General features: G+C 43.0%; 1 protein-coding gene and 1 long non-coding RNA gene across 2 annotated transcripts in view; one reads left to right on the forward strand and one right to left on the reverse strand.

Annotated features, from left to right (window-relative positions):
• Nucleotides 1-1609: 1609 nt before the first annotated feature.
• On the reverse strand, nucleotides 1610-20094 carry LOC124200276. Its single transcript, XR_006877234.1, has 6 exons — nucleotides 18334-20094; nucleotides 17992-18173; nucleotides 2226-2307; nucleotides 2030-2153; nucleotides 1828-1961; nucleotides 1610-1752 (listed from the first exon to the last, which is right to left on the reverse strand). It is a non-coding gene; the product is annotated as an uncharacterized LOC124200276 (long non-coding RNA).
• The window catches only part of LOC124200275, a 42470-nt gene continuing 23544 nt past the window's right edge, over nucleotides 7358-26283 (forward strand). The window contains exons 1-6 of the mRNA XM_046596455.1: nucleotides 7358-8131; nucleotides 8215-8451; nucleotides 23721-23901; nucleotides 23979-24149; nucleotides 24470-24948; nucleotides 25035-25095. Coding sequence (XP_046452411.1) covers nucleotides 7838-8131; nucleotides 8215-8451; nucleotides 23721-23901; nucleotides 23979-24149; nucleotides 24470-24948; nucleotides 25035-25095 — 1423 coding nt within the window. The 5' untranslated portion in view covers nucleotides 7358-7837. The remainder of the gene's footprint in view (nucleotides 8132-8214; nucleotides 8452-23720; nucleotides 23902-23978; nucleotides 24150-24469; nucleotides 24949-25034; nucleotides 25096-26283) is intronic.

Consider the following 26283-nt stretch of genomic DNA (forward strand, 5'->3'; position numbering starts at 1 on the left):
CTTTTTGGCTACATATATGTAACAGGAGGTGTCTAATTTGTTTTTCTTCCTTTTTTTTTCTTTCTTTGTCCCTTATAATTCTGGAGCTCTAATGACGGTTGGGACCCAGTTCGCGCATTGCTGTCCTGTGTACACACATATCCCGCCCCCCTTTGAACCCAGCCGGTCAGTTCTTTTTTAAAAAAATAAAAAGGGAAAAGAAGTCGAGAAATATGGGATGGAAAAGCCGACAATCCCTGACAAAGTTGAGCGGTACCGAAAACAACAGCTCAAATCACCAAATGTTTTTTGTTGGTTGCCAAAGTAGGAAAAGACTTTTTTGGCGACGTGTACCATAGCAGCTAATAATAATTTCTAGATATATCTTTAAATGGAATTGGAAAATAAATTCCTGCTGGACGTTACCGGTTTAGAAAAAAACTGTTCAATCAAGCGGACGTAATTCTCCGTTTATTTGATGTCATCGACAATATCCGTCCGCCCCATAAAACGTAATTAAGACCAACTTGTTTTCAAAACATGGAACATTTGTAACGTTCATTTCTGTTTTTATCATTCGCTTAGATATAATGCTTAATGGTGCATTGCTGCTGCTGGATGCGGTCAAGACGGCCGGGCGTTTCTATCATTTAACTTACGTACATTATATCTCTATATATAATACACACGGAGGAATGTCGTGGTACGTTGCGGGCCGTGTCAAATATTTATTGGGAAAGAAGAAGAAGAAACAAGTGAGACGTCGCGTGCATTTTATTCCGCTCGACTACTGTTGTGTGCTCTTGGCTGCTGGCTGGGAACCGTAAATACCACACCAGAAAGGGTGTGGGGAGGGGGGGGGGGGAACCCACCGCCGATTATATGACGTGTAATGGGCCCCAGCCACTATCTACCTGGGCAGAGAGCGACATACGGGTTGGTGGCATGTAACAAAACCACCGGCAGCCCTTTTTTTTCTCTCTTCTTCTTTCCATCGTTATTCTTCAATGAACATGGACAGTAGTCACAGGATGCGCACTGTATAACACATATCCTTGTCCGTTTCTCTCTCTGTGTGTGTATATAGTATCGGTTGGAAAACCATTATCAAAACTTTAACCCTCCGAAAGAACAAGTTGCCTTTTTTTCTTCTGGGCAAGGCTATACGCCCCCGTTATTATTATTATATCCTCTTCTCCTTCTCCTTATACAAGCGCAGGCTAAACTATAGTCAAACCGGTAGAGGACACTCGAAAACCCACGGCGAAAGAGAAATAAAAGAAAAACCCAATCTACCTTGGCCAATGCCCAATGCCAGCTAAGATCTATTGTATTATATTCCGTCTATAAACATAAGAGTTTAGTGGCAGTGAGAAGGGTTGGGTGGTAGTGGGGGGGAAAACCCCAGTAGCATCGAGTCGCTACAGAAAAATATGAGAACTGCATATAGGAGCAATTACCGGTTATAAATGTGAGTAGGAGCCGACAGTTTACCACCGCGCGGTCTCTCCTCATGGCCAGCGCAGCCAGAAGAGAGCGAAAAAAAGGATATGAGAGTCCAACACATTTTTTTTACAATAAGAGAGAGAGAGATCGACATGCATAGTACTGCATGAACTAGCCTTGTGTGTGTGTTTATCTTTGTGTATAGGATAGATACATCTACGACAATATACAAAACAATTTGTTGTACACGTTTCAAAGGTTGCCTTACTTCTTCTTCTTCTTCCTCAATTGAGCCATCATATACAAATAAAAATCATCGAGCCGTTGCTGGCCAGCAAAACATATTCCATGTTACCGAAAAGAAAAAAAACTTCAAACAGAAAATATTATGTATATAATAACCTGCTGGCTGCCCGTTTCGTTTCTTCTTCTTCTTTTTTTTCCAATTTCGTTTTACCACATCATCACGTGCATGGTCGGTCACTGCTGCAGCGCACCAAAAAAGTTATTTCACAAGCCGCTCATTCCTCTACTCTCTATATCGTCATATATAAAACATAACGTTTATATTATTCCAAAGGGGATGGTATAAGAAAGAAAAAACCTTGTGGGGATTTGTTGAGAATTTTTCTAACAGCGCTGTGTGATTTGCCTTTTATAGGCGGCTGGCTGCTGTTCACAGTTTATCCGACGATCGAATTTCATGCGCTCATCTCTATATCCTCTCTCTCTGTGAATTGATCAGACATAAAAAGAGAAGAAGCTGAAAAGAATATATTAGAACGAGAAGAGAGAAATACCATCTAGACAACTGTGCACAGACTATAGTTGGGATCGAAATGTTATTTTCTCGTGAATCTGGCCATCGGCAGCAGGTTTTTCCTATAAGATTTAAAAAGCACGAATGTTGACGATATTATTAAAAAACTACTTGGACTAGAAAACCAAACTAGGTACTATGTACCGCATAAAGCGGCCAATCGAGACGAGTTTAGTTGTTTGTCCCACATCGAGGCCTACATTTAATGAAACATACACACACAGTCATTGAATTTCTTTGCAGTAATGAGTATGCAGATGGATCCAGTCTCTACACGTATATGGACATGGGTTGCATAATTCATTACGAAAATTAAATTGGGGGGAAAAAAACAAGAAGAATTAAAAAAAAGGAAACGTAGATTTGATTAATGATGTGATCGAAACTCATATCAAAGGTCGGCAGGTGTGTCCGCCACACGTTATAAATGATGAAATTTGTTTTTCTTTTCTTTTTTTTTGCGCTCACTATACAAATTACAATAACAGGTTATATACTATATATATATGATGTATATAGTGCTAGGTCTCCCCCCCATTATGTTCGCAGGCCCCTACTGATGATGAATGGATCGTTTGCTTAGAATTTATTATGTCTATTCGTGTAGACTTTAATTGCTGAAACCGCGTCTGCTTAGAAAGAAAAAAAAAAAAGACGAGGGAAGGGATAAGAGGAGACCGGTACAACTAAAAACATTTCCACTTCCGGAGTCAGGAAGTCGTCGCACTCAATTTTCTGGCTCCCGTTTGCCTTGTGCATGTGATGGTGGGGGGGGGGGGTTGATTCTCCACATGCACAAAATTGTCCCACTACACCAGTTGGGTTGTTTTTGCAGACCTTTTTCCATTCATTTGTTTATTGTGACAAAAATTGGAGGAGATAGGCCTATACTCTATAGCCTGGTGGGTGGTTTATTGGCACACTCCTCCTCATTTCTCGGGTGGTTCCACCCACTTTTCTTGTTATGACTTGTGACGGAACGCCAAAGCGCGGCTCCTTTTACCATTCCATCCGCCATTTTTTTTCTCCCCTCCAACATTTTATGATCATGATATTTTTTTGTCCCAAATGGATTTGTCAAAACATGGAGGGTGGCATCCGCTGCTGGTGGATATAATCCAGCCAATGTGTCAGACGTCTTCGTCCCCACTTTCTGCCCGGCTGCGGAAGATCGCAGGCGGGCGCTGAAATCTATCGGCGGCGGCGGCGGCACAACCTCCAATCGATCGATCGCCCCCCCTTTATTTTAACTTCTTGAAGGTCTCTCTCTTTCGACTTTATCACTCCTGATGGCTAAATTACAGTGTCCTATAAGTGTCGTACTCTCTTCGGCTGGAGTAGACAGAGAAAGAGAAAGAAACGGAAACGTCTATATTCTCATGGTTAGATGGGGCAGCCCAGCGAAAGTTGTTTCTCTCTCGACCACGAAATCGTTCATACAAAAGACGGCCCAATATCTTCTTCTTAGTCTAGCTCTCAATTATCGACTTTTCTTTGGGTTATTTTCTTCTTAGCGCAGAGGAGAAAATGAAGCAAATCATGAATAAATAATTGGGAAGATAAATTATCGGGGCCTAGAATATTTTCTTTTCAAACCAGTTGCGCGCGCTGATGGTGTTTTATTTGTAACTGGCACGCTATTGGTAATATTGTGGATTGCGTTGCAGGATAGAAATATCTCTCTCCCGAGCTGTGTGTGTGTGTATAAATCAGTCTGGGCGGCTGATTGGCTTTGATGAAGTTGTAACAACCGCGCGTTCGCCATCCCAAAAGGGGGATCTCGTCCGTGCTGATCTTCATATTTTACCCGGTGCCAGTGCCGAGAGAGTTGTTGTGTGAACGCCGGGGCCGATTGGGTAATGTATGCAAGCGGACGGACTTATATGGCGATGACATGACACACGAGAGAAAGAGAGAGATATAGGTGTATGGTCATCCTCCATACCATATACCTTGTATATCACGTGAGAATATAAGAGAAGAGCGACCACAAATGTCAAACATTTCGGGGCCAACGGGCAAGGCCATCCAGTCCAGGGCCTGGTCGATATATCTCAATTTTTTCTTTTCTTTCTTTCTTTTGCTTTTGGATAGACGAGAGGCTCGGCAGATATATCCCAAACATGATTCAAAAAATGTTTCTTTTTTTCTTTCTTTTCTCTGCTGTTGCACGGGCGATCGTAAATTTCTACATCCAAAACTCTCGTTCTCTTTCCTCCTAAGGGCTTCATCTAGGCTGCTGGCTGGCTGCTGGGTCCAGCTTAGCGACGACGCGGGCAAACCTGAATTTATAATAGCCAACAACCATGCAACAAGAAAACAAGGGCTGGGCCTGCGATGGTTCATTTTGATCTCTATAAGCTTTTGGCTCTCTGACCGTCCTCCTCCTACCCGCTCCGTTCGGATCGCCTTTTCGATTGCGTGAGTCGCCCGTTTGATATCCGTCGCTTTTTTTTTTCTCTCCTACGTCGTTACGAATCAATGTTTCTCCTACAATCTCCCACCCTGGGAGTCCATCAACTTGATTAATATACACACACACACACAATCGGAGAGTTAAAAACGCTCGATTGAATGGGATGAAGAAACCCAACTGACCGCTCCCGATTCACTTCGCCCAGACATTTCACCCGAAAAAAACTGTTCCGCATTTCCGTGTGTGTCGCTATTCGTCCCGGCGATTCCATGGAAAACAACAACCTGATATTCAAAACAAAACAACTTTATTGGTTCCTCTTCTTCTTCGTCTTCACCCGTGTGAAAAAAGCGAAGAAGTTGATTCGAATAATTAGTCGATTTCGATCGAGTTTTCGGCGATCCCGTTTTCTCGATTCTTTTCCTGTTACAATTCCGAGATTTTCTAGTTTCGGGGTTCATTTAAAAAAATATAAAAATAAAGAAATGGACAAAATTTCTTTCGTTATGTATCGAACCGAAAAATATGAGCAAGTACAAAATGTTTCGTAGGAGGATTTTCCCAATATCTGGGCGTGTCGTCGTTGGTCAGTATTTTTTGGGCTAACCCTCTAGCAACTCGCACACGTCCATCAATCAGAGCCGAGAATCGAACCCGCCTTGACCTTATACATCATCGAATGGCTTCATTCTCTTTTCACGATCATCGCCTCGGCCATTTGGATTTACATCAGCGTCATAGTCCCGCCGCCGCTAGTCCCGTAATAACGTCCAAGACAAACTCCACGCCCGCTCTTAGATTATTTACACACGGCACCAGCATCAGCACACACACAGCACGGAGTTGTGTAGAATGACCAAGTACATTTTCGGGCTCTTGATTTTCTACCCCCCTCGCTCGTCATCAGCGGCGGACGAGTCCGGCGTGAGTGACGACTGCCAAACAACACCTGACCTTATTAGGGAGATCGAACGCAACGCAATTTCACGCTGCAACAAATACGCCGAGAAATGAATCAGAAGAAGGGGGGGAAATAAAAATAAAATAAGAAAAGGGGAACTGATTAAAAAATTCCGGGCGATGTTCTACTTGTACATGTAAGAGTCTATACACTATATATCGCAATCAAACATAGCGTCCTGGTGGTACTTAATGAACGCGTGCACTATACACACTTGTAACAAGGGACGACTCCAAGGTGTGTGCACTGAATAACAAATGAAGGAAATGAAAAGTTCCACCCAAAAGAAGAAGAAGATGATGGTCCCTTTTCTCTCTCTCTCTCCCAGCTGGGTCGACATTTTTCGCTCGGCGTTTCTGGACTCTAATAATAAATGAGATAATTCTTTTTAAAAGGTTCAAAGGAGGGAGGAAGGGAGACAGCAGCAGCAGCTCATTATTACCAAAAGGTGCGCTCCTTTTTCTTTGTAAATGGTAGATCTATCCCTTCGGTCTGATTGTCAGTGCTGGACTGCTATATATTCCCCCTCTTGAAAATCTTTGTTTCTTTTCTACCTCGGCTCCCGTTGATTTGCTCCTCTTATTCTTCTGTCTGTTATAAATGGGGGTATATATATATAGTATACCCAGTAGATGGACGACAGGTTCTCCTGTTTGACCCCCCTGGAAAACAAAAGACAATCGACCTGACAATCCTCCTCCTTCCCCCCATAACAGTCGAGAGAGAGAAAGAAGAGGAAGAACTTGTAATCTTTCCGCGTAATCAGCGCAGCGGCTCTTTTTCTTCAAAAATACAAACGTGCGCGCCAAAAAATCAAATTCTTTTTAGACTTTCTGATTTTCGTCAAATGTTTTTTTCGGTGGGCAATGAAGCGAAGAGAGAGAGCCGAAAAAATATACCTCTGAAAAAAAAATAAAAGAGAGATAGAGACCTTATAAGAAGATGTTGGTCGATGAGCCGATTTGGGAATCTTGATGACACCCAACAGTCCATTCATTAGAAGAAGAAAGACAGAGGCTGCAATCAATATCCCTTAAAAAAAGCCAATCATCCAACGCCCTGGACAATCAACTCGTCTCCTTATAAGTAACTCGACAGATTTGATCCTATTTAACAGTTTTTAGATAAATACAAGTTCCTGATTTGCTCTCGGCCTCCTGTCAAATTGCGCAATCCCCCAAATGCCTATCAAATCCCAATCGATCGATTTCATTCAAATGAAATAATAAAAAAAAAAGAGGAATTGAATTGAATGACGCCGGAAATCGCCAGAGACATTTGGTTTAAAAAAAAAAAGAAACAAAAAAAGCTATGCTGATTTTGTGAAGGTACAAAAAAAAGAAAAGGGAAGAAGAAGAAGAAGAAGGCAGGAGAGATAGAGAGGAGGTTGCAGAAGAAGAGTAGGAGGAGCGTCGGCTTGCAGCGCTGCAAGGAACAAAAGAAGCCGGTTGGTTGCCACTTGCAACTCGGGGGGCCGTGCCGTGTGTCGTGTGGATGTTCTCCATGGCGCATAGCACGAAACGCATACAAACACAAAAAATACAAAAAAATAAAACAGGTTTGAAAAAAAAAAAAACCACCCACCACCCACTTTCCTCCTCTTTGGTCATCACCCAGAAGCTGGCTGCTACTACCTTATATACCACAAGGGGCCGCAAACGCCACTGGGCTTGTTTCTATCTGGTTCTTATTTTTTCTTTCTTGGAGCTATACTATCTCGCTATACAGAGCCCCTGTGCTGTGTGTGTGTGTGTCTGGTCTATGCTTGTGGCGTTTGTGTATACTGTGCTGCTGGCCCATCCAGCTCACATAGTAGGAGAGTATAGTAGAGCGGGCGGCCAACCAACCCTAAAAGTTTTCAGTTTACCCAGTTGTCGACCGGCGGCTACTCCAGACGGTTGCCTGTTTTGTTTCATCCTCTTATTTTTCTTATTCATTTTGATTCCGATTTCTGATTCCCAACACAAGCAAATTAGAGAGACATTGACTGCTGACTGATCTTATTCTGCCCGTCGCACACCAAGCTGGACAGTGAATTTTGTTCCTGATTTAAAAATAAAACGATTCGGTGATTTGAATGAGCGCCCAATCGCCAATTAAAGTGAACTGATCTCGACCGTTTTTTGATCCAAAAAGTGGCAAGTTTCTGATCTCGTTACACATCGCCCGATTTGTTGGCTATATTATTCCGGTTTTGAAACGAAAGAAGAAGAAGATGGACGGTCTGAAGATGGCCCAGCATCATTCGCTAAGTGCCGCTATGATGGCCAAGGGACTTTTCGGCGGTGGGGCCGCAGCGGCGGCTGCCGGGATGGCCGGTCTGGCCGGAATGGATCCGCGCAGTTTGGCCATGGCGGCGGCTTTCCTGCCCGTCAATTTAACGCTGGACGGGAGATTGCATCCGCATCATCACCAGGCGGCTGCGGCCGCAGCAGCCGCCGCCGCCGCCGCTGCCGCCAGTCTCCAGCACGGACTTCACCAGTTGCAGCAAGAAGCCCGTCACTGTCAGGTCCGTTCATTTCAGATTCAAACCAAATTCCCAACCGGACCAAAAACAAAACTTCAAACAAAATTGACGTTTTTTTTAAATAGGCGATGGGTCGGGCCAGCAGTTCCAACGGCGATCGCTCACCGACGCCACCGACGCCCATGATGGAGACTTGGGTTTTGATTCCTCCGGAGCTGTCGCTGGTCCTTCAGCCGCCGTCACAACAGGCCCGGGTCTGGACCCGAGTCCCAGTGACACAAGGGCGTCGTTGGTCGCCTTTTCAAGGCACCGTCCGCCTAGGCGTCATGCCATCGACAGCAGCGTCCGATTCCGAATCAGAGGTAAGAACAATCATTCCCTCAACTCAACAACAAAAATTGAATTTCCCAAATTTTGGCGGCCAGTTCAAATCCCCCGCAAATGAGCCGTAAGGGATTTGGCGTGATTATATATCTATCATTACGCAATTCAAACGGAGTGTCCATTTCGGACTGTATAATGTAGAGAGAGAGAGAGAGAAAAATTAAAAAAGAGAACCGGGTTGGCAAAATCATGCAAATGGGGGCGGGCAATCGAAGCGGGCAACGATATATAGTCATTTTCTAATAGCAGGTGACGGGCGAAAGGGAATCTCATTTGCGCCCGAGATCAGCCAGACCAGTTTATTCACCGAGAGAGACAAAAAATAAAATAAAAAATAAAACCCCAAACAAAAAAAGAGAAGGTATTCAACAACAAATTGCTGGACGCATTTCACTATTGACTTGTGTGTCAATGGCGAACCGAATTATTTGAGCGGCAGGGCCTAAATTAATGAACTCTCCGTGCACACTGTGTGATTTCTTTTGCCCGTTTATGGGCCTCGATGGACAATCGCTTTCCGACACGACATATAGGCCACTACTACCTACGATTACGGCGGATTGTCGTTTAGCATTGGAATGGATTGGCCGTCTGATAGTTGTACACGTTTTCTTTGAGCCGCAGCCCCGGCACCTGGTCGGGATTGTTTGTTTTAGCATTTCATTTTGATTGTCTTCCCTACGGACGGACGGACGGGGCATTTCGTCTTGTTCTGATATTCACGTCGCGGTTGATGGACCCCCTTAGTGGCCGTTTCCACATCTCAGTGTCACCTGGCGTGTGCGAGAGTCTATCCCCTGCGGTTTTCTTTTTGGACTTCTCTACACCAACGAAGAAAAAAAGGAAAAAAGAAAATTCCAATTTGCGTCACGACGATTGTCATTCACAACGAGCTGCTCTGACGTCATTTAACGACTCGCCTCTGACAGTAATTCACCACCCGCATTTTGAAATTCAAATGGTGGCCGAGTGATGGACGATCTCGATCGAATTGTGCCACTTGTTAGTGTACATGGAAGGTTATTATTATTAAAGCAGAAGAAAGAAGAAGAAGGTTCATACATGTACGTATACGTGTTGAGAGAAAAGAAATATAATAATATAAGGACCTACAGTTATTTCTCTTCTGGGTTTAATTAGAAAAGAGAAGCAGCACGCCCGGGCTGTGGACGACCACATTACTTTTTTTTTTTCTTAGCGTCATCATTATCGTAACTTTAGTCCATTATTCACAGCGCCATTTTCTTTGGTTCTTTTAAAAAAAATTCCCTTATGGAAATGTATGAAAATGAACCACCACCACCACCACCGGTCAAAGAATTCACACGCCATTTTCTTTTCCATCGATTTTTTGTGTTTTTTCTTCTTCTTCTGCGCAAAAATAAAAATGTGAAAAATAAAAGTATTAAATGCAGTTAAAGAGGGTGGACCTGTTGGGCCTCACAGGTTTTTTTTTTTTTCGCCGCATTGTCCGCGATTTTATTAGTTGCGTCTTGTTCGCTGGCCAACACAAGAAAAAAAAAAGAGGAGGAGCAGCTCGGGACTGGGGATATCTAGTGGCGGCGTACGGCTCGTTATCGTCTGGATGTTGCGTTAGTAGCAAACTGTAGTTAAGGGGGGGGAGTTTTGCCCGTTTGCCACGGATCTATCATTATGTTTATATGCGGCCCAACATATATCTACACATTTTCAGTCGGGAAAAATGAAGAAAACAAGAAACTCACTGGGCATAAAACGCCGTAAAGTCTTTTCTAATAAAGTTCCAGAGTCTCTTGTGTGTGTCTGTGTGTGTTGTATCCAGTTGCCTTTTGGGTTGCTGCCCCCTTCCGTTTAACTACCGCATTTTGTTACGTATATTATATCTCCCCCCATACTCTTCAATGCTGTCGCCGTCAGTTTAACGGCCAGAAAATTAAGGATGGATGCGCTATTTTTCAGCTCAAAACTTCTTCTTCTTTCCCTTTTTTAAACGTGTATAGGCGCGTGAGCGGCGTCTGATTATAGCCGACAGTTTCTCTCTCTCTCTCTCTAGCTTCGGTCATTGTTTGTTCTTTACAGTTTTGGAATATTTCTTCCCCTGCAGTCATGTGTGAAAACGTCGGTGGAAATATCCTTTTATACACCCCCCGCTATAATGTGCCAACTCGTTTCTTATTTTTTCCATTCGACTGAGATGGAAATAAACTAGTTCGTTAGATAATTGCATATCGGCGAGAGGTCAGCACGAAAAATAAAAAAACACGAGCTGGGAAATCATTCAAACTATTTCCATTTAAGGGAATTTAAGCGCTCCTTTTTTTAATTCAGAAATCTAGCCAATGGTTTTTGGTTTTTTGTGGGTATTAATCCAGTTCTTCCCTAAGATTTTCAGACTAGACGAGCTTGTTCTCATCTCCAAGAGTATAGTACTAGCTCAGCACTGCGCTCTTGTCGGGAAAATAAATGAGCTAACGGAGATTCACAACAGTTCGAGGGGGGAGCGATGCATTCGTCTCCTTTTCATTCCAACCGAGTAATGATGGGTGCGGTATAATGACAAGGGGCATCCATCCCAGCCAGCCCAGCCCAGCCAAAAAAAAAAGCAACAAGAAATGTTGAATCCATCTAGATGATGCGCGCCACCGTTTAGATTATATAAGACGGAACATTTATAACCTCCCAGTGAGCACAACAGCACCAGGAGCTGCTGTGTAGAGAGATGGTCTTCCTTCGTTCTTCTTCGTGCACCGCCATTTGCGTACCTCATTACGCCACAACAAGGGCACACACACAACAGGCAGTTATTGTGGATATGGAATTTACGAAAAAAAGGGGGGGGGAGACCTTTCAAACCTTTTTATGCTGTTGTTGTTGTTGTTTTTTGTTGTCATTTGATAGTCAGAGTCTCATCATATCCCCCCGAACCTTTTTCTTGACTCTCTAATTTTAGGAGCAAAAAAACAAAACAAGTGAGCAGCGCGGGTGGGCTCTCAGTAATTCACCCCGTCCATCATTCCCGTTTTAGAATATCTGGATCGCTTTGAATTCAATTATTTTTTCCCACGAAATTCTTTCTTTTTTTTTAAAATCTGTAAAAGTTGAATTAATGATTTTTTGTTTTTAAATCCGCATTGAATACAAGAGGAGGAAAGACTGGTTTCCACCCTTGGACTGGGGGGGTATACGATATTATAGAGGCAAAAAAGGACAAGTTATTTCAATTAGAACGAGGTTCCCCCCCCCCCACACACACAGTCACTATGGGACCCTGTTAAACCCACACAGCGTTCAAGAATCAAGCAAGCTAGCTTAGAGAATGAATATATTAATCAGGTCTTGTCCGATTTGATTATGCGCAACTACTATACATATAATGAGGCCGTCCTGGATTTCCAATCATGCCGAACCTTGTTTCTTTGATTCTTTCTTTCTTTTCGGACTCTCGTTGGTGGTAACAAGCCAAAGCTGCTGCTGCTCGAGTCCCTGAAGGTTAGACACATCGATTACACATATTCCCAAACTCTATCCAGTTGATTGGTATCTGATGTACATATTTGCTGTGGTGTGGACCTGATTTGTTTCGGTAAAACCAACAGGTATGCCACAAACCAACGCCGCAAGGTATTTTTTTTTTACCGTGTACTTTGTTCGCCCAAATGGGCGATTCGATTCGATTTCCACCCGAAATTTAGAAAAAAAAATAAAACGCCAGAAATTCAGGTAATAATTGGACGCGCGTTTTTTCAAAAAGTATTTTGGGAGGGTTTTTCCCATCCGTCATTTTTTCTTCCGGGCGACCGAAGCGGAACAGATTGAGGAGGAGGTGGGGGTGGGGTGGAGAGGTGCCGTGTGCTTTACACGTCAACGCCGACGCAACTCATCACGACGGCGTAGAAACGACGCCTTCCGCTCCTTGCGGTCGACTGCGCCTTGTGCGGAAGAAAAAAGAAAATAAGAACACGGCCACAATCAAACACTTGGCAACTTAACTTGAAGGTGTGTGTGTGTGTGTGTGCACTGGAAATAGAGGGGGGGGGGGGGGGGGAAGGCCGAAGCTTCTTCTTCCTTCCTGTCATGGAAGGACCGCAAGCCGGCCATAAATCACGCAACGTAATTTGTTGATGGCCACACTTGTTGCACCTCGTTGCCCACCTGCGCAACTGCGGTCAAACGACGTTATAAAAATTTGAGAGACTTTTTTTAAAATTTTATTTTTCGATTAGACCCAGAAAACGACAAGACGCACCGTCACGTCGTTATTCGTGATCTATTCCCAATAAAGTTTAGCACTTGTTCGAGCGATGGAAGAAAAGTTGTGTGTGCCTTGCTGTTTTGTATAGTTGTGTTATACTTTGGAGGGGGGAAAAAGAAAAGGCGGCCATCGGAGGGCCGGTTGATTTATTAGACGCAGCGGGGAAGGAATAATGTGCAGACACGCTCAAGAAAACGCTAGCTGTCCATCCGTATAGTAGACGTTCAAAAGCGGCGAAATAAAACAGCCGCGAACGCGGGAATTCCATTTCGTAACAAAAAAAAATAAAAAGGAACAAATTCCCGACACCGGAAAAAACACTGGCGATGTACACACATTCATTTAGTTCCTTTTTTTTTGGTTAAATAATAATTACAATAAGAGACTCTTGTGTTACAAAATCTGGGGATCGTTAAAATAAGTCGTCGCGGACGAAACCGCAAGTGGAAATAAATATCCAGTGGACTTGATCGAAACGGCGCGATGAAGATATCAAACCGATACGCCCATATGGTCAATGGGTATGGCCTACAGCAGCTATAAATACCCAGTGAACTATGTTGTGTGAAGCTATATCTAATGGCTTCATCTCTTTATCGGTTGAGGTTAATTGGTTTTCTTTTTCTTTTTACTTTGCGTGCGCAAGTTTTTAATTGGTTAATTTTAACCTAGGGTTAGTTTTCTCTCTCCCTGATGCGGGAAAATTTGGTTTCAATTGGGAAAAAAAAAACGGATGGCCAAAAAGGCCCGCGGAATTCAAATTGCCCTCAACACGCTTTTCCTATTAAAGTGAAAGCGGTTTCTATCTTCCGGACACACACACACACATGTCAGCAGGTACAACGACCATGGCCTGATATAATAGCCCAAACAAACAACCAGCGTTTAACGAATTTTTGGCTCGGATCAAAGTTCGTTGGGCACCTTTTATAAGAAACAAAAATTCGCACAAGACACAAACAGGAAGAAGAAGAAGAAAAACGAGGTGAAAACGGCTGGGCATCGGCCAGTTGATAAGTCAATGTCTCTCCACGGTTTATACCGTGCCAGTGGACAGGTGAGGGAGTGTCTGCGATTTGAATTCGGCTATTCAATTCAAACTGCAACCGTGTATACGTACAATAAGCGTGTATACAACAGTTGACTCGGCTGCTGCTGCTGCTCTTGGCGTGTGTCGAAAGAATGACAAAGAAGCTCTGCGCTTCGTGTGCAGTCTTTTGTTTTCCCTCCTCCTATTCATTGCAACCCCTTTTTGAATCTATTCTTCTCTTCTCCCGTGCGCTTTGATACTTTTGGACAATATCAAAATCGCTCCGGCAAGAGAGAAGAAAAGAACGTCTAACCCCCCCACGACCAAAAAAAGAGCGTGGCTGCTGCCCATCGTCAGCCCCCGGCCAGCCAGCTAGCAGCGGCGGCGGCAGGTATATATACACTAGTACTATAGCCAGCGCGGAGCCGTGCCGGGCATGTCAAGTGGAACGTTCTTCTTCTACGTATAGATGCGTATAAAGTCAAGTGTGTGTGTGTTTTTCTTCGTCTTCTTTTCTTTCGTCCGAGTCTTGAATATCAAATCGAATGCCACACACACACGGCTCTCGGCAGACGCGGCCCTCGTTTCTTCTCCTGGGGGTTGTTAGATCGTCTAACGCGCATTTCATTGGGTTCCGTATGACTCATACCTCCGCCGAGTCGAAAAGAAGAATAAAAAAACAATTGAAATTCTCTCATTTGTCGACTTTTTAAAATGGCGAAAGTTTCAAACCGGTAAATGAAATAATGACGGCGACATTTGACGAAATCATCACACACGAAAGCCAAAATGCTTTTTGGCTGATGATTTAACGGAAAGAAAAGAGCAAGAGCTTATTATCGCATACCTATATGCGTTGGTCAGATTTGACGATGATTCGAAATGCGCATCACAAATGTAAATGAATAGTGGAGAAGGTACACAAGACATTTTCTGGGAACTGTCAACGGCGAAGAGCCAAAGGACAAGAAAAATCATATCGTGAAAAAAAGAGAATAAGAGAGAAAACCTGCTCTATCCTTCTCCTTCTTTTTTCTCGAAAAAATAATGAATGAGACAAGTTTCGGAAGCTTGACATTCTTCGGCCCGTCTATATGGGAATGTGTAGCTCTCCCATAACCCCAAAGAAAGAAAAAAAAAACCCTCACTATAGTAAGACACTGTGTCACACACACACACAGGCCAACATCTACAAGAAGAAGAAGAAAAAAAAAACCTTTTCCATCCACATTTTCTGTTATTTTTTGGTCATCCCATTCCGGACGGCCTTCTGTTTCCAAAGATCTTCATAGAGCGAGTGGAAAATGCCGTGGCCTTCCGTGAAGGAGGGGGGGTTCACGATGGGCCAGCCAGAAAAAAATACCTGGAAGAAAACAACAAACATTCGGGCCGAAAATGGTCAACGAACGATGCGTTCGTTTGTTTGTATCAAAGTTAGATGAATCCTCTTTTCTCTATAAATACTGGGTGGGAAATATCAGCTCTTCTCTTTTTCCATTTAATCCAGTCAAACAGGGTCTATCCATCCCCCCCGACTCCGGCATATATATACATCAGTTTATATACAAAGAAGGAGGGGGGAAAAGAAACAAAAAAACCAGTTTTATTTTAGAATGATTCCAAATGAAATCAGACTGCAGCACGCGGACCGTATACCTCATTACCGACTCGATGAGTCCAATAGTTTCAAATTGAAAAAAAGAATGGCCAACAGTTTTTCTGATCTTTCAACTGTGCTCTTATTCGTCCCTCGCAAAGGCCAGTAGCCCGAAAGCCCACGAGCGACTGCCAAACTCACTGGACAATACTCTGCTCTGAACTATGAATAATATTTTTTTCCTTTTCGTTTTTTCTCTCGGCGCTGACTTGTTTTCCAGCCTCGTCTATACTGTTGCGTTTCCATTTTTATTGTTATTATTATTATCGCTGCTACTATACTACTGTCTACTTGGTTTTTCCTTATCCATAGCGAAGCTGCTCCTTTTTCACAGACACTCACAAACGAGAACGATAATCAAATGCCCAATATGGCCGTCGGGCAATCAGCTAGACGCTGACCGGGAGTCATCATTCGACCAACAAAAAAAAAAAAAAAAAAACAAAAACAGTTTTTCTTTTTAAACTTGTACAACCAAACGCGAGGGGAAAGAAGAAGAAGAAGATTGTTGTTGTCGTTTTCAAAAACAAAACGTGTAGAAAAGAGAAAGAACCAAAAAGTCTTTGGCTTTTTTATTCTTTTAACTATTTTCGGCTAGGGGTTCCTGGAGAAGTCAGCGTGAGTTGGGTCTCAATATATGGTCGGATATCCCGCTGATCTTCCAGCAGCCTCGAAGAGAGAAAAGGGAGAAGAAAAAAACCGAACACGATAGAACAACAGTAGGACCAGTAGTAGTTCATATAATTGAATGCCATTGAATTGAATCTATTTTATTTTATTTTATTTTTTTCCCATTTTTCTCTCGGGGGGTTGGAATGGAAATAAGAAACAAAAATAAAAATAAAGAGGAGAGAGCCCGTAGAGTCATCGTCGGCAGCGTAGATAATGCCGACGACGACTGAGTGACTTGGCTACTACTCGGTTCCGATGACCGACTGCACGCGGTCGTTCGACCGTGGGAAATCGTTAAAAGTCGCGTCCGGCGCGGGGGCTATGGGCTATTCTCTTTCAAGCCACTTTAGCTTTTCGATATGTAGTAAAGGGAAAAAGACCAAAAACAAAAAAGCAACCAAAAGTGGAAAAAAGCAATTTGCCAATAGGGAGGAAATTCGGTACTGTCCGCGCAAAATCTTCCGTTCGGGATTGAAAGCCATTATAACGGTGCGCGGTCGTATTTTTATATAGCTCGACGAGTGGAGACCGATAAGAGCGGACGACAGATTAGTCTTTCTTGTTTTATTTCGACTGTTTATCCCTTTTGATTGAAGGCGCAGCTATAGGGACCTCACAGTCGCCGGGCGGGATTGCCGGGATAAATCTCTCCGGCGAGTCGTTTAATTGAAACGAGCGCTTGACGTTTAGAACGACTGGCGCATTCTTTCAAGTTCATGGGGGTCCGCCTTTTCATTCTTTCCTCCTTTTTTGATTGAACTTTTTTAGCCAGCAAGTGAAAAAGAGGCACCAGCATAGGTGGATGCATGCTGGAACGGCCAGCAAACGAACTCGATCTAATTTAGTTCGCCTTGTTGCGTCAAGCACACAGCAGCAGCATCTCTGAGATTATTTTATACGAGACTATAAATATGGCCCGGCCGCGGGACCTTGTTGTTGCGCAATTGTCTCAGATGTAGCCTCGCATTAGATGCTGCCCGCCGTGACACTGTAACGACGCCAAAGTCTTTTTTGGAAGGGAAAATCATCTACTCAAACTACTTTCTTAAATGTTTTACCTTCTTCCCCTTTTTTTTGTTGGCGGGCCATTTAAACAGTCCGGCACACCAGCAGCAGCATCATTTATAAATACGAAAGAAGAAGAAGAAGAAAACAACTTTTGCTTGTTAGAAGAACAGATAGAACAGTGAGCGAGTATAGTGCCCTTTGTTGTGAGAGGATAGTTTAATCAAGCTCGTTAGCCTCGTTTTGTGTTACGGCTCTTTCCACTCGTTTCTTAATGGGCCGATTACGCGCACTTCTTTTTCTTTTTTCTCTCTCTGCTCTAGCTGTTCTCTACGAGCGCGCAGAAGAGAACGGCCTTTTTAAATTTATATCAAAAGAGTAGCTGCTGTGCTGGCTCCCGCAATGTCTGGGCTGTTGGGGGGGACCTCGACCTTTTTTTTTTGTGTGTCTCACGCGGTTCCGCAGTTATGCACTTCATAATTACGCCCTGGATATTACAGTAGATTTCTTTTGTTTTATAGATCAGGAATTTATTATCAAACTTTTCTTTTCGTTTTTCATTTTTTTTTTTATGAAAAAATTGAAAAAGAAAAAAGGTTCGAATTTACCGCCTACTTTTTGTTGTTGTTGGTGAACGATTGAGATTATATTCCCCAGTTTCTGTGATTGGTTTTTAGAGTTCAAATCGAATTTGATTATTTACCCAAGACAAAGTTGGGAGGGACAAAAACAGGCCTGATCTAAAGTTGTTCTACAAATGAGTTATTTAATAAACCCTAACTGAGCCAACAAAAACGGCAAGAGAGAAAACGGTTCCAGTCAACCGCCTAGCTTACGAGTAGTCGTACTACGTACTGTGCAACGATTTATAATGGACGAAACCAAAACACCAAAAAGGAAGAATAGAGATAAATTTGTCCTACCTTTGTGCCTGGGAAAAACGGCCAGGCATCCACAACTGCTCCATCCGCAGAAAAGTTGAATCCAGCACCTGGGCGAGATAGGGAAACTAAGGGGTCCTCGTGAATACACCCACACACACATGGGTGTACACGAGGAAAGAGGAGAATTAAAGGAAGGAACATTTCTCCAATCAAATTTGATGCTGTAAATTAAAAATTAAAAAATGGGTTACAAGAAATATTTGCAGAAACAACAAGTAGCGAAAAGTTAAAAATGACACATTGAGCAAAGCAAACCCTATAATTTCAGAAGTCATCCCTAATCTAGCAGGTCACTGGAATAAAAGTAATGAAAATCATTACCCAAATGATGATGCTGAGATTGAAATAACAGGTTGAGCACAAGCCAAAGTGGCATATCTTGTTGTTACGTTGGCTGCCACTGGCCTAAAATCTGCACAAAGAAAAAAGTTTACGTAAAACTGCAAACAAACTGCCATGCATTGACAAGGGGCTTGCAAGATAAACGCTAGTCAGGAAATCAATATTTCACAAATTTGAAACAGTTTTCTCTTCTATTTAAGTTCCCACAATCATTCTATTAATTTGTATTCCTAGTTTTATTTGCCTGAAAAACAGCATCCTTGGCCTGTGTGTGTAGGTTGTAACGCGATTCTATAGAGACGCGAGTTGACGACCACATTTTTGTACTTTTATTTGTTGCCTTTTTTTCGTGCAGCCACGTGTATACGTTTCCAAACAAGTAATAGTTCTGTTTTCTTTGTTTCTGGAACTTCGTCAGTTCGTCTCTTTTTCGAAACTGTGAAACAAAACGACAGCAGACGACACTTAATATTCTAATTAGCCATTCTTAAATATCGATCTAAAAATGATTAAAAATCGCCCCCCACCTCGCTAAATTCAAACCGCTCAAAAACGATGAAAACGGTTTTTCTCACATCCGCTGAACGGATCGAGAAAAAAGAAAAAATTGGCACGAAACTTGCCGATTTAATTACTTTGAGATCGAAAACGTCCACAATGAGAGACCCTCCAGGATCCCTCTTGGAAGCCAAGCAAGCAATATTTATCTATATAACTTGATTATATGCGGACACAACAACAACAACAAGTGGAACAAGACCCACAATAAGGAAAATCTAATTATTTCCCCATACACGGCATTTGAATTCCGGCCGTGCACTATAGCTCTTTTCTCGCGTGTTTCCGTGATTTATGTCTTATCTCTCGGACCGAGAGAGATATATAAGTTATTCGTTTCCCCAGCTCCTATAGCCCAGAGAGAGAGAGCCCTCACCTTTTCTAATAATAATAATAATAATAATAACAACAACAACAACACAAGTCTATATTATATGCACCGGCAAAAGGCAGCAGCAAGCATGTAAAACACCACCAAAGTTTTTGGGCTTCCCGACTCGGAAATGTTCCTCACAGCCCTCCCATTTTGGTTTCTTTTCCCCGACGACAGGTCGAAAAGAAAAACGAAATAAATAAAACAAAAAGGGCTGCTGCTATATACTACGTGCTGTGTACATGTGTATATCTCCTCTGGCGAAAGACCACGGTCACACAAGAAAAGTTACTATAGACTACTACTACTATACCTGGGTATAATTTTTTGGGGTCCCCCCTCTCTCTCCGGGAGGAATTAAAAAAAGAAAAAAGGGAATGTAAAAAGAAGCGAGAGAAAGATAACAAATAACTGCTTAAGAGAGATGATGCCTCCCTGCTGTAGAGAGATGATGATGAAGGAAAGCCAACGTTCACCTTCTGCTATAATATACATGGCGGCTATAGCTAGCTTCGTTCTCCTTTTTTACCTGAGAACTATATGCTGGGAGAAGAACAACTTTGGCGTGCGTGATCTACTGGAATTGGGTTTTTCGTTCCCTCCGATTCGTCCTTTTCTTTTTGGCCCTCAGATGTTGAAAGAATAAAGATGTACAAGAACATTTTTGTTTCTAATTTTCTAAGTATGTATATACCAGCCAGTCACTTGTTACGTATTTTGTTCCGGCTGATGAGGGTTCCTATATTTATTTATATATATACTCTTCTTATTATATACAATAAGAAAAAATATACAGGTGATACGAAAAAGAAAAAGAACGTGTATAACATAGCCCGAGGCTTTCAAGCTATATATGTAGTCGTTAGTAAAATAGTCGACTATTTTTATAATAGCGGATGGTGTGTAGTATAGAGTTGCTATTTTTTGGTGGCTCCTGCACATCAGGTGGCGTTGGGAAATATGGGGGATGCAGCACTGAAATGATTTGATTAAATATATAAGAAACAAAAAAATGGAGATCGTTTGTTCTTTTTCCCATTTTCCTTGTAATTCTCGCCACCTGCTGCTGCCATCAAAATGGCGATGCTGCGGCCAGAGAAGTAGAGATGACACGGGAAAAATTTAACTCGTGTAACGACATAACGTTCTACATCCCCCGGCATCCGAAAAAAAAAGTAAATCAACACAACAAGTGAATCCGAATTCATCATTCCCAATCAACCACCAACCAAAAAAAAATCTGGTTACATAATACACAAATAAAGATAAGTTAACACAAAATCAAATTGGAGATAGATAGGTGTATAGAAAAAAAATCCTAAGACATAAGATGATGGGTGTGAAATCAGTCAAAGGGAAATCTTCTAACCCCCTCCTTTGGAAAAGGGGGATGGGTCTACGGATGATGATGGAAAAGGTCTTGCACACACACACACACAGCTCACCAGCAAGAGTTTGATATAATATACATGCAATTATGTATCCAGCAAGAAGAGAGACTAGACTGGAATAGACTAGACGTTATTTGTCTGTGTATGTTTGGTACAACCGTGAAAGTGTGTATCAAATTTCGGCCATTTATTTCAAGAGTTGATGGATCGGACCGCCGGCCCGTGCCTCATCTCGTCGAGATTCGGTGTGCCCGATGAAACTGATGATCTTGCGACACGCTTAGTTATAATTAACCGTCAGGGGGAAAAATAAGAAAAATAAGAAGAAAAAAACTTTCGACTTTCTCATCGCTTGGCTCCATCTCTCAGCTCTCCGACACGCAACAAATTCGATTCATCTTTCTTTTTTTCTTTTTTGTATGCAACATCATCCTCGTATTATATATAGTATGTGTAACAAATTACATTCGGCTAGCTATAGCTGTATGTGTCTTGGATGTCCAAGTCTAACTACCGACTAGAGTAGAACAAACGAGAAATATCGTTTAAGGAAATATGGACCTACAATAGAAAATTGCGGTTCGAGGGGAAGGAAACTCGTTTGTCTTTTTATTTTATTTTTTTCTAATAAAAATTGATCCGGCACATCATTTCATTTTTTTAAATGTATTAAACATATCCTCCGTTTCGCGGTTTTTATTTGAAGAAAATGTTTCGGGTTTCTCTCGGTTTATTGTAGGGGATATAAACCCCGAATCACGGATGATGTTCTCTTCTTCTTTTTTCAAGTTTAGCGCCGTTTAACTGCAAAAGTGCAGATGCGATAAAAAAAAGGGGGAAAAAGTATCGGCAGTATAAATATCATAACAACAACAACAAACGGCCGGCAGACTGACGAGCGGCAGCCAAAAACATAACCGGTGCGATACATGGAAAAGGTTTTTGGTATCCTTTTTTTCTCTCTTATATTTTTAATGAGCTACTTCTTTTTTTTTATTTTTCCTGCCTTTTGCGGGAGTCCGTTTTTTTCGCCGAGAGTAAAGAGAAAAGGTTAAACAACCTCGAACAAAAAAAATCAGCAATAACAAACCATTATATGCAATAACAAAACGATATGCGCTGTCGGGATGAGAGAGAAGGAAGTGCCGTGGGAAAAAAAAGGGTTCGTCTGCTGCTGCTGCTGCTGCTCCAACTCACGACGCCATATCACTTTTAGACGCCAGCAGCAGCAGCCAGTATCAGTCAACTATACTATATAGCCAGTTGCAGCAAGTCGTCTACAGCCCATGCACATTGGTGGTGGTGGTGGCTGCTGGGAGATAATATAGACGAGAGAAAAAACAAACCTGTTGGCTCCGTTTGGATGTTATTTACTCGACTTAAGAAAACCAACATTCCATGACGGACGGACGAACGAACGAAGATTGTGGCCCTTCCGGGATTTGTGCGTTCATCGGCCAAGGATGAACCAGTTTAGAGATATTCTTTTTTGTCATGGCACGGCGAAAAAATGCTTTGAATTGTCAAAGGTTCTGACCGAATTGTTATAGAAAATAGAAAAAGAAAAAAAGGGAGTATATATAAACGACCAACGTTGCATCAATGAGCGATGAACTCGCGCTGATAACGCCAGCAACCCAAAACAAATACCTATTTTTTTATTATTTCGCATTCAAACTATCTCTTCGGTGGGCTCCGCCGAGTCTAAAAATGTCTACAAGGATAACAACACGGTCCTTATATTCTCCCTTTGTATTTCTCCAGCAGACATTATAATAATATTATTATCGAAAGTCGCTATCCAATGGATATATTATATATACTGTATGTCTTCCACGTTCACGGTCCAGTCACTTTTTTTTCGTACGCACGCACGCTCGAGTTTTTCTTCTTTTTCTAAACGTTCAACGAGCTCGCTGGCCTTTCTAGTATATCGTTTTCTTATTTTTAGACATATCACTATCTGCTGCGCATATAATGATGGATTAATCTGTTTCCTGCTATCGTCTAGAATATGCAAATGTCTTGTTTGTTTGGTTTTTTTCCTTTCTGGCTGATTGGTCCGATTTGAATAGACTCGACGGTTGTTGATTTGCCGCAACGAGAGAATAAACACGTTTACGTCTATTTTAAGTCGACGGCTACTTTCCATATTCTCTCCGATTCGGCCCTTGTGCGTATGTACATTCCATTCGCCGACGGTCAATTTTTTTCGACCTATCGGCGACCTATCCTATAAGTACGTTAGAGAGATCCCAATGTACAAAGCTAGATGGAAAAGAGTTGAAATCCCAAATTATCATTTAAAGGTAGCCACCAAAAATAGAAAGGACACAACGAACTGGAGCTGATGGACAAATATGGAACTAAATCTAATCGAACGCGCGTACACAACCTGAATTAGGAAAATTGAAAATAACAAAAAAAACCCGAAATTCTTTTATTAAAAAACTCGCCATTGGTGCTGCGTACCCTTTGACACTTTCGTAGCAGCAGACGGACGTGTTTATATTCGTTTATAATGAACCGGTTTAAATATAAATATATATATCCATTTAATTTTGGAGAGCGAATAATAAACAAGTGAATATAAGGAGCTACAGATGAGAGCACGTGCTGCTCCTTAATTCCATATTCAACCGTGAACAAATATTTATCTCTAAGGAGCCAAAAACAGGAATACCGTATTTTATTTTAAGGAAGAGAAGATATAGTTTTTTTGAACTGATTATTATTTAGACTCGTTGGAGAAAGAAACGTCTTGATTTCCAACCCGAAATGTTGTTCTTCTTTTTTTTCTCGCTATATCTTCATTTGTTATTCGGTCATATTATGTGTGACTGACGGCGGGGAAATTTCAATCCGGCATACGCCAAAATGTTCGTTTATGAGAGAGACTTTTTTAGGGTACCAGTTACACATTGTTCGTTTGTCCGTTTGTCCGTTTTCTTGATCGATGATTGACTGTTGTATGCGTCGTCCAGCGTTCCGGTTGGATGAGATTCCTGAATGTCATGTCCATTTTCTTTTTATTCTCTGTTCAGATCCAGCAGCGTTATCACAGCAGCGGCTGCTACGAGGAAGTCACTGAGGTGCCATGTCTGGCCGGCTTGTCGGCCGGCGCTGCTGGCACTCGCAAAGTGCGTCACTGCAACTGGGTCCGTTTCATCCGCCCGTCGCCGCTTTTCACTCCGCTCGTCAACGTCGTCTGCTCCAAAATCAAAGGTACAACCAACCACCAACCACCATCGAACACAATGCCAGACGGAATGATTTTGATCGAAATTGTGTCGTGTCTATAGGCGAACCAGTTTACGAAGCCGTCCGTCCCATCGGCGCCAACATGGAACTGATCGTCTTCTACCTGCCCGGCCTCCACGACGACGATGAGGAGCTCCTCTACGGAGGCCTTCCGGCTGTCCGCTCACTCCGCTCCTCGCTCTTCCGCCGCACAATGGGCCTCATCTTGCAAGGTACAACAACTTTTTCGTCCAGCATTCTATTTTTAAAAAAGGTGGTCGTCGCTCCTTGACTTGATGAGAGCATCATTCATTGTCCATGTATACGTAAATGGGCCCGGCTAGGAGCTCGAATAGTGTCTACCATTAGTGGTCCATAACACCGGCCAGGTGATGTGGGGTTCATTAGCGCTAATTGACAATTCAACCCGCCACAGAGCACCCCGCGTTTATTTTCTCGGCTCCTATTCTTAATTGGGATGTGGGCTGGCTCCTTAAATAGTCGCCTCCTAGGCCAAAAAACTCCGTTTCATTCCGTATTTTAATTTTTGCAGATAGCCCGCTGGACTTGTCGTTGTCGCTGTTGACGTCCTCTTCGCCGACGCCCGACGACCAGCAGCAACAACAACAACAACAGCAACAACAACAGCAGCAGAAGCACGAGCAGCAGAAGCAGCAGAAGACTCAGGTGGTTGTGGGTTCCAGCAACGTCGCCACCTCTGGCGGGGCTTCCGACGGACGCCAATCGGTTTCCAGCGAGCAGTCGGCCGGCTTGTCGTCAGGAGCCGATGAAATGGCCAGCAACACGTCCGGTTTGGACGCCTCATCCGACGCTTTGGGACTCATCCAGAGCCACCACCACCACCTGGGCCACCACCACCACAGTCTCCACCATCAGTTAGGAGGAGCCGCTTCCAACGGAGTGGCGTCGTCCAACGGCGGCGGAAGAGGCGGACGGGCCAGCGGAATGACCTCCGTTTCGTCGGCATCGTCGGGCCGCCCTGCCCGCCAGCGTCCTTTGCTTCCGTGTCAGGTATATCATGCTGTCCAAACTTCTTATTTGTCTTTTTTAGTTTCTTTTTTAACATTTGGGAATTTTTTGTTTTGGTTTGTGTTCAGGTTTGCGGCAAAGCTTTCGACCGGCCGTCGCTACTCAACCGTCACATGCGCACTCATACCGGTTAGTTATTTGTTTTTTTTTTTGTCCGTCTTGAATTATCGATTCGGACAATCTCTGTGGTGGGCGACAGACGGGCACGTACCAATCGCGGCGCCCGTCTGAACATTTCCCGCGAAATTCGATATCAACTCCCAGAAACAATTTCGTCTCTAATGAGAACTTTTAGCGGAAATGTGGACGTCATATTGTGAGACAAGTGATGAACGACGGGCAGAGTATATATTTCTATCTGGGCTGGAGGCTATCGAGAGTGGTGGCGTGTTATGTCTCTCTAGTCTTCCGTGAAGAGTTATATAATAAAGTTCACGCCCTGTGGATAGAATAATAAGAAGAAAAGCCTCAATAACTTCCCCCCTTTTGCTATAGTCGCCCTCTGAATGCTGCGCTCTACTCCATCATATCACACACACACGGAATTGTTGTTGTACACATTTTTCTATAGCCCCTCCGGATTGAAATCTTTTTCGGTGTGCTGTGGACGTTTTCACACAGCACACACAAAAGGGGGCAACTCCTTTCGATCTAGATAAGACAAAAGTCGACGGCCACAACGATTGTGTGTGTATAGCTGCTACCACCACCGAGTGGTACGAGGGAGAAAATATGGTTGTTTGATTTCTTTTCGGGTTGTTGTTGTTGTTGGGTGGAGAGGAGAAACGGGCGATGCGTGATGATGTGCCACGATGCGTGATGATAGCCATTGGCTACACCGAGGAAGCTGGTCCCGAAACGAGTATCTCTCAACTCGGAATGGAGAAGAAGAAGAAGAAAAACAAGTTGAGCTGCTCCTCTCCATCTCACGCGACCCCCGAAAGTCAAGTTGGAAGAAGACGACGACGACACACTGCTGATGTGCTATAGGAGCCTTTGCCCGTCCTATTGTTATTATATTCCCTCTACTCCTCCGCCGATGGATAAGAGAAAAAAAGAATATCATAAGAACATTTTTCCTCTTTTTGGTTCCACCGGCAGCAGCAGCAGCTGGAGGAGAATTGAACAGCGGGAGAGGCGTCCATCTGACAAGGACTTGTGGCTTTGTCCAATGAACTATATAAACCGGTCGAACCAGTTGATCGATAAAATAAGAAAAAAGAAAATGTTTCCCTTTTTTTTTTGTTAAATCAATTTTATACCTTGTGACTGAGAGAGGCCGATTTTCAACGCGATGACGTTTCGGTTGCTTTTTCT

Source organism: Daphnia pulex, chromosome 8 (assembly GCF_021134715.1).
Source record: "Daphnia pulex isolate KAP4 chromosome 8, ASM2113471v1".
In the NCBI taxonomy this organism is placed as follows: domain Eukaryota; kingdom Metazoa; phylum Arthropoda; class Branchiopoda; order Diplostraca; family Daphniidae; genus Daphnia; species Daphnia pulex.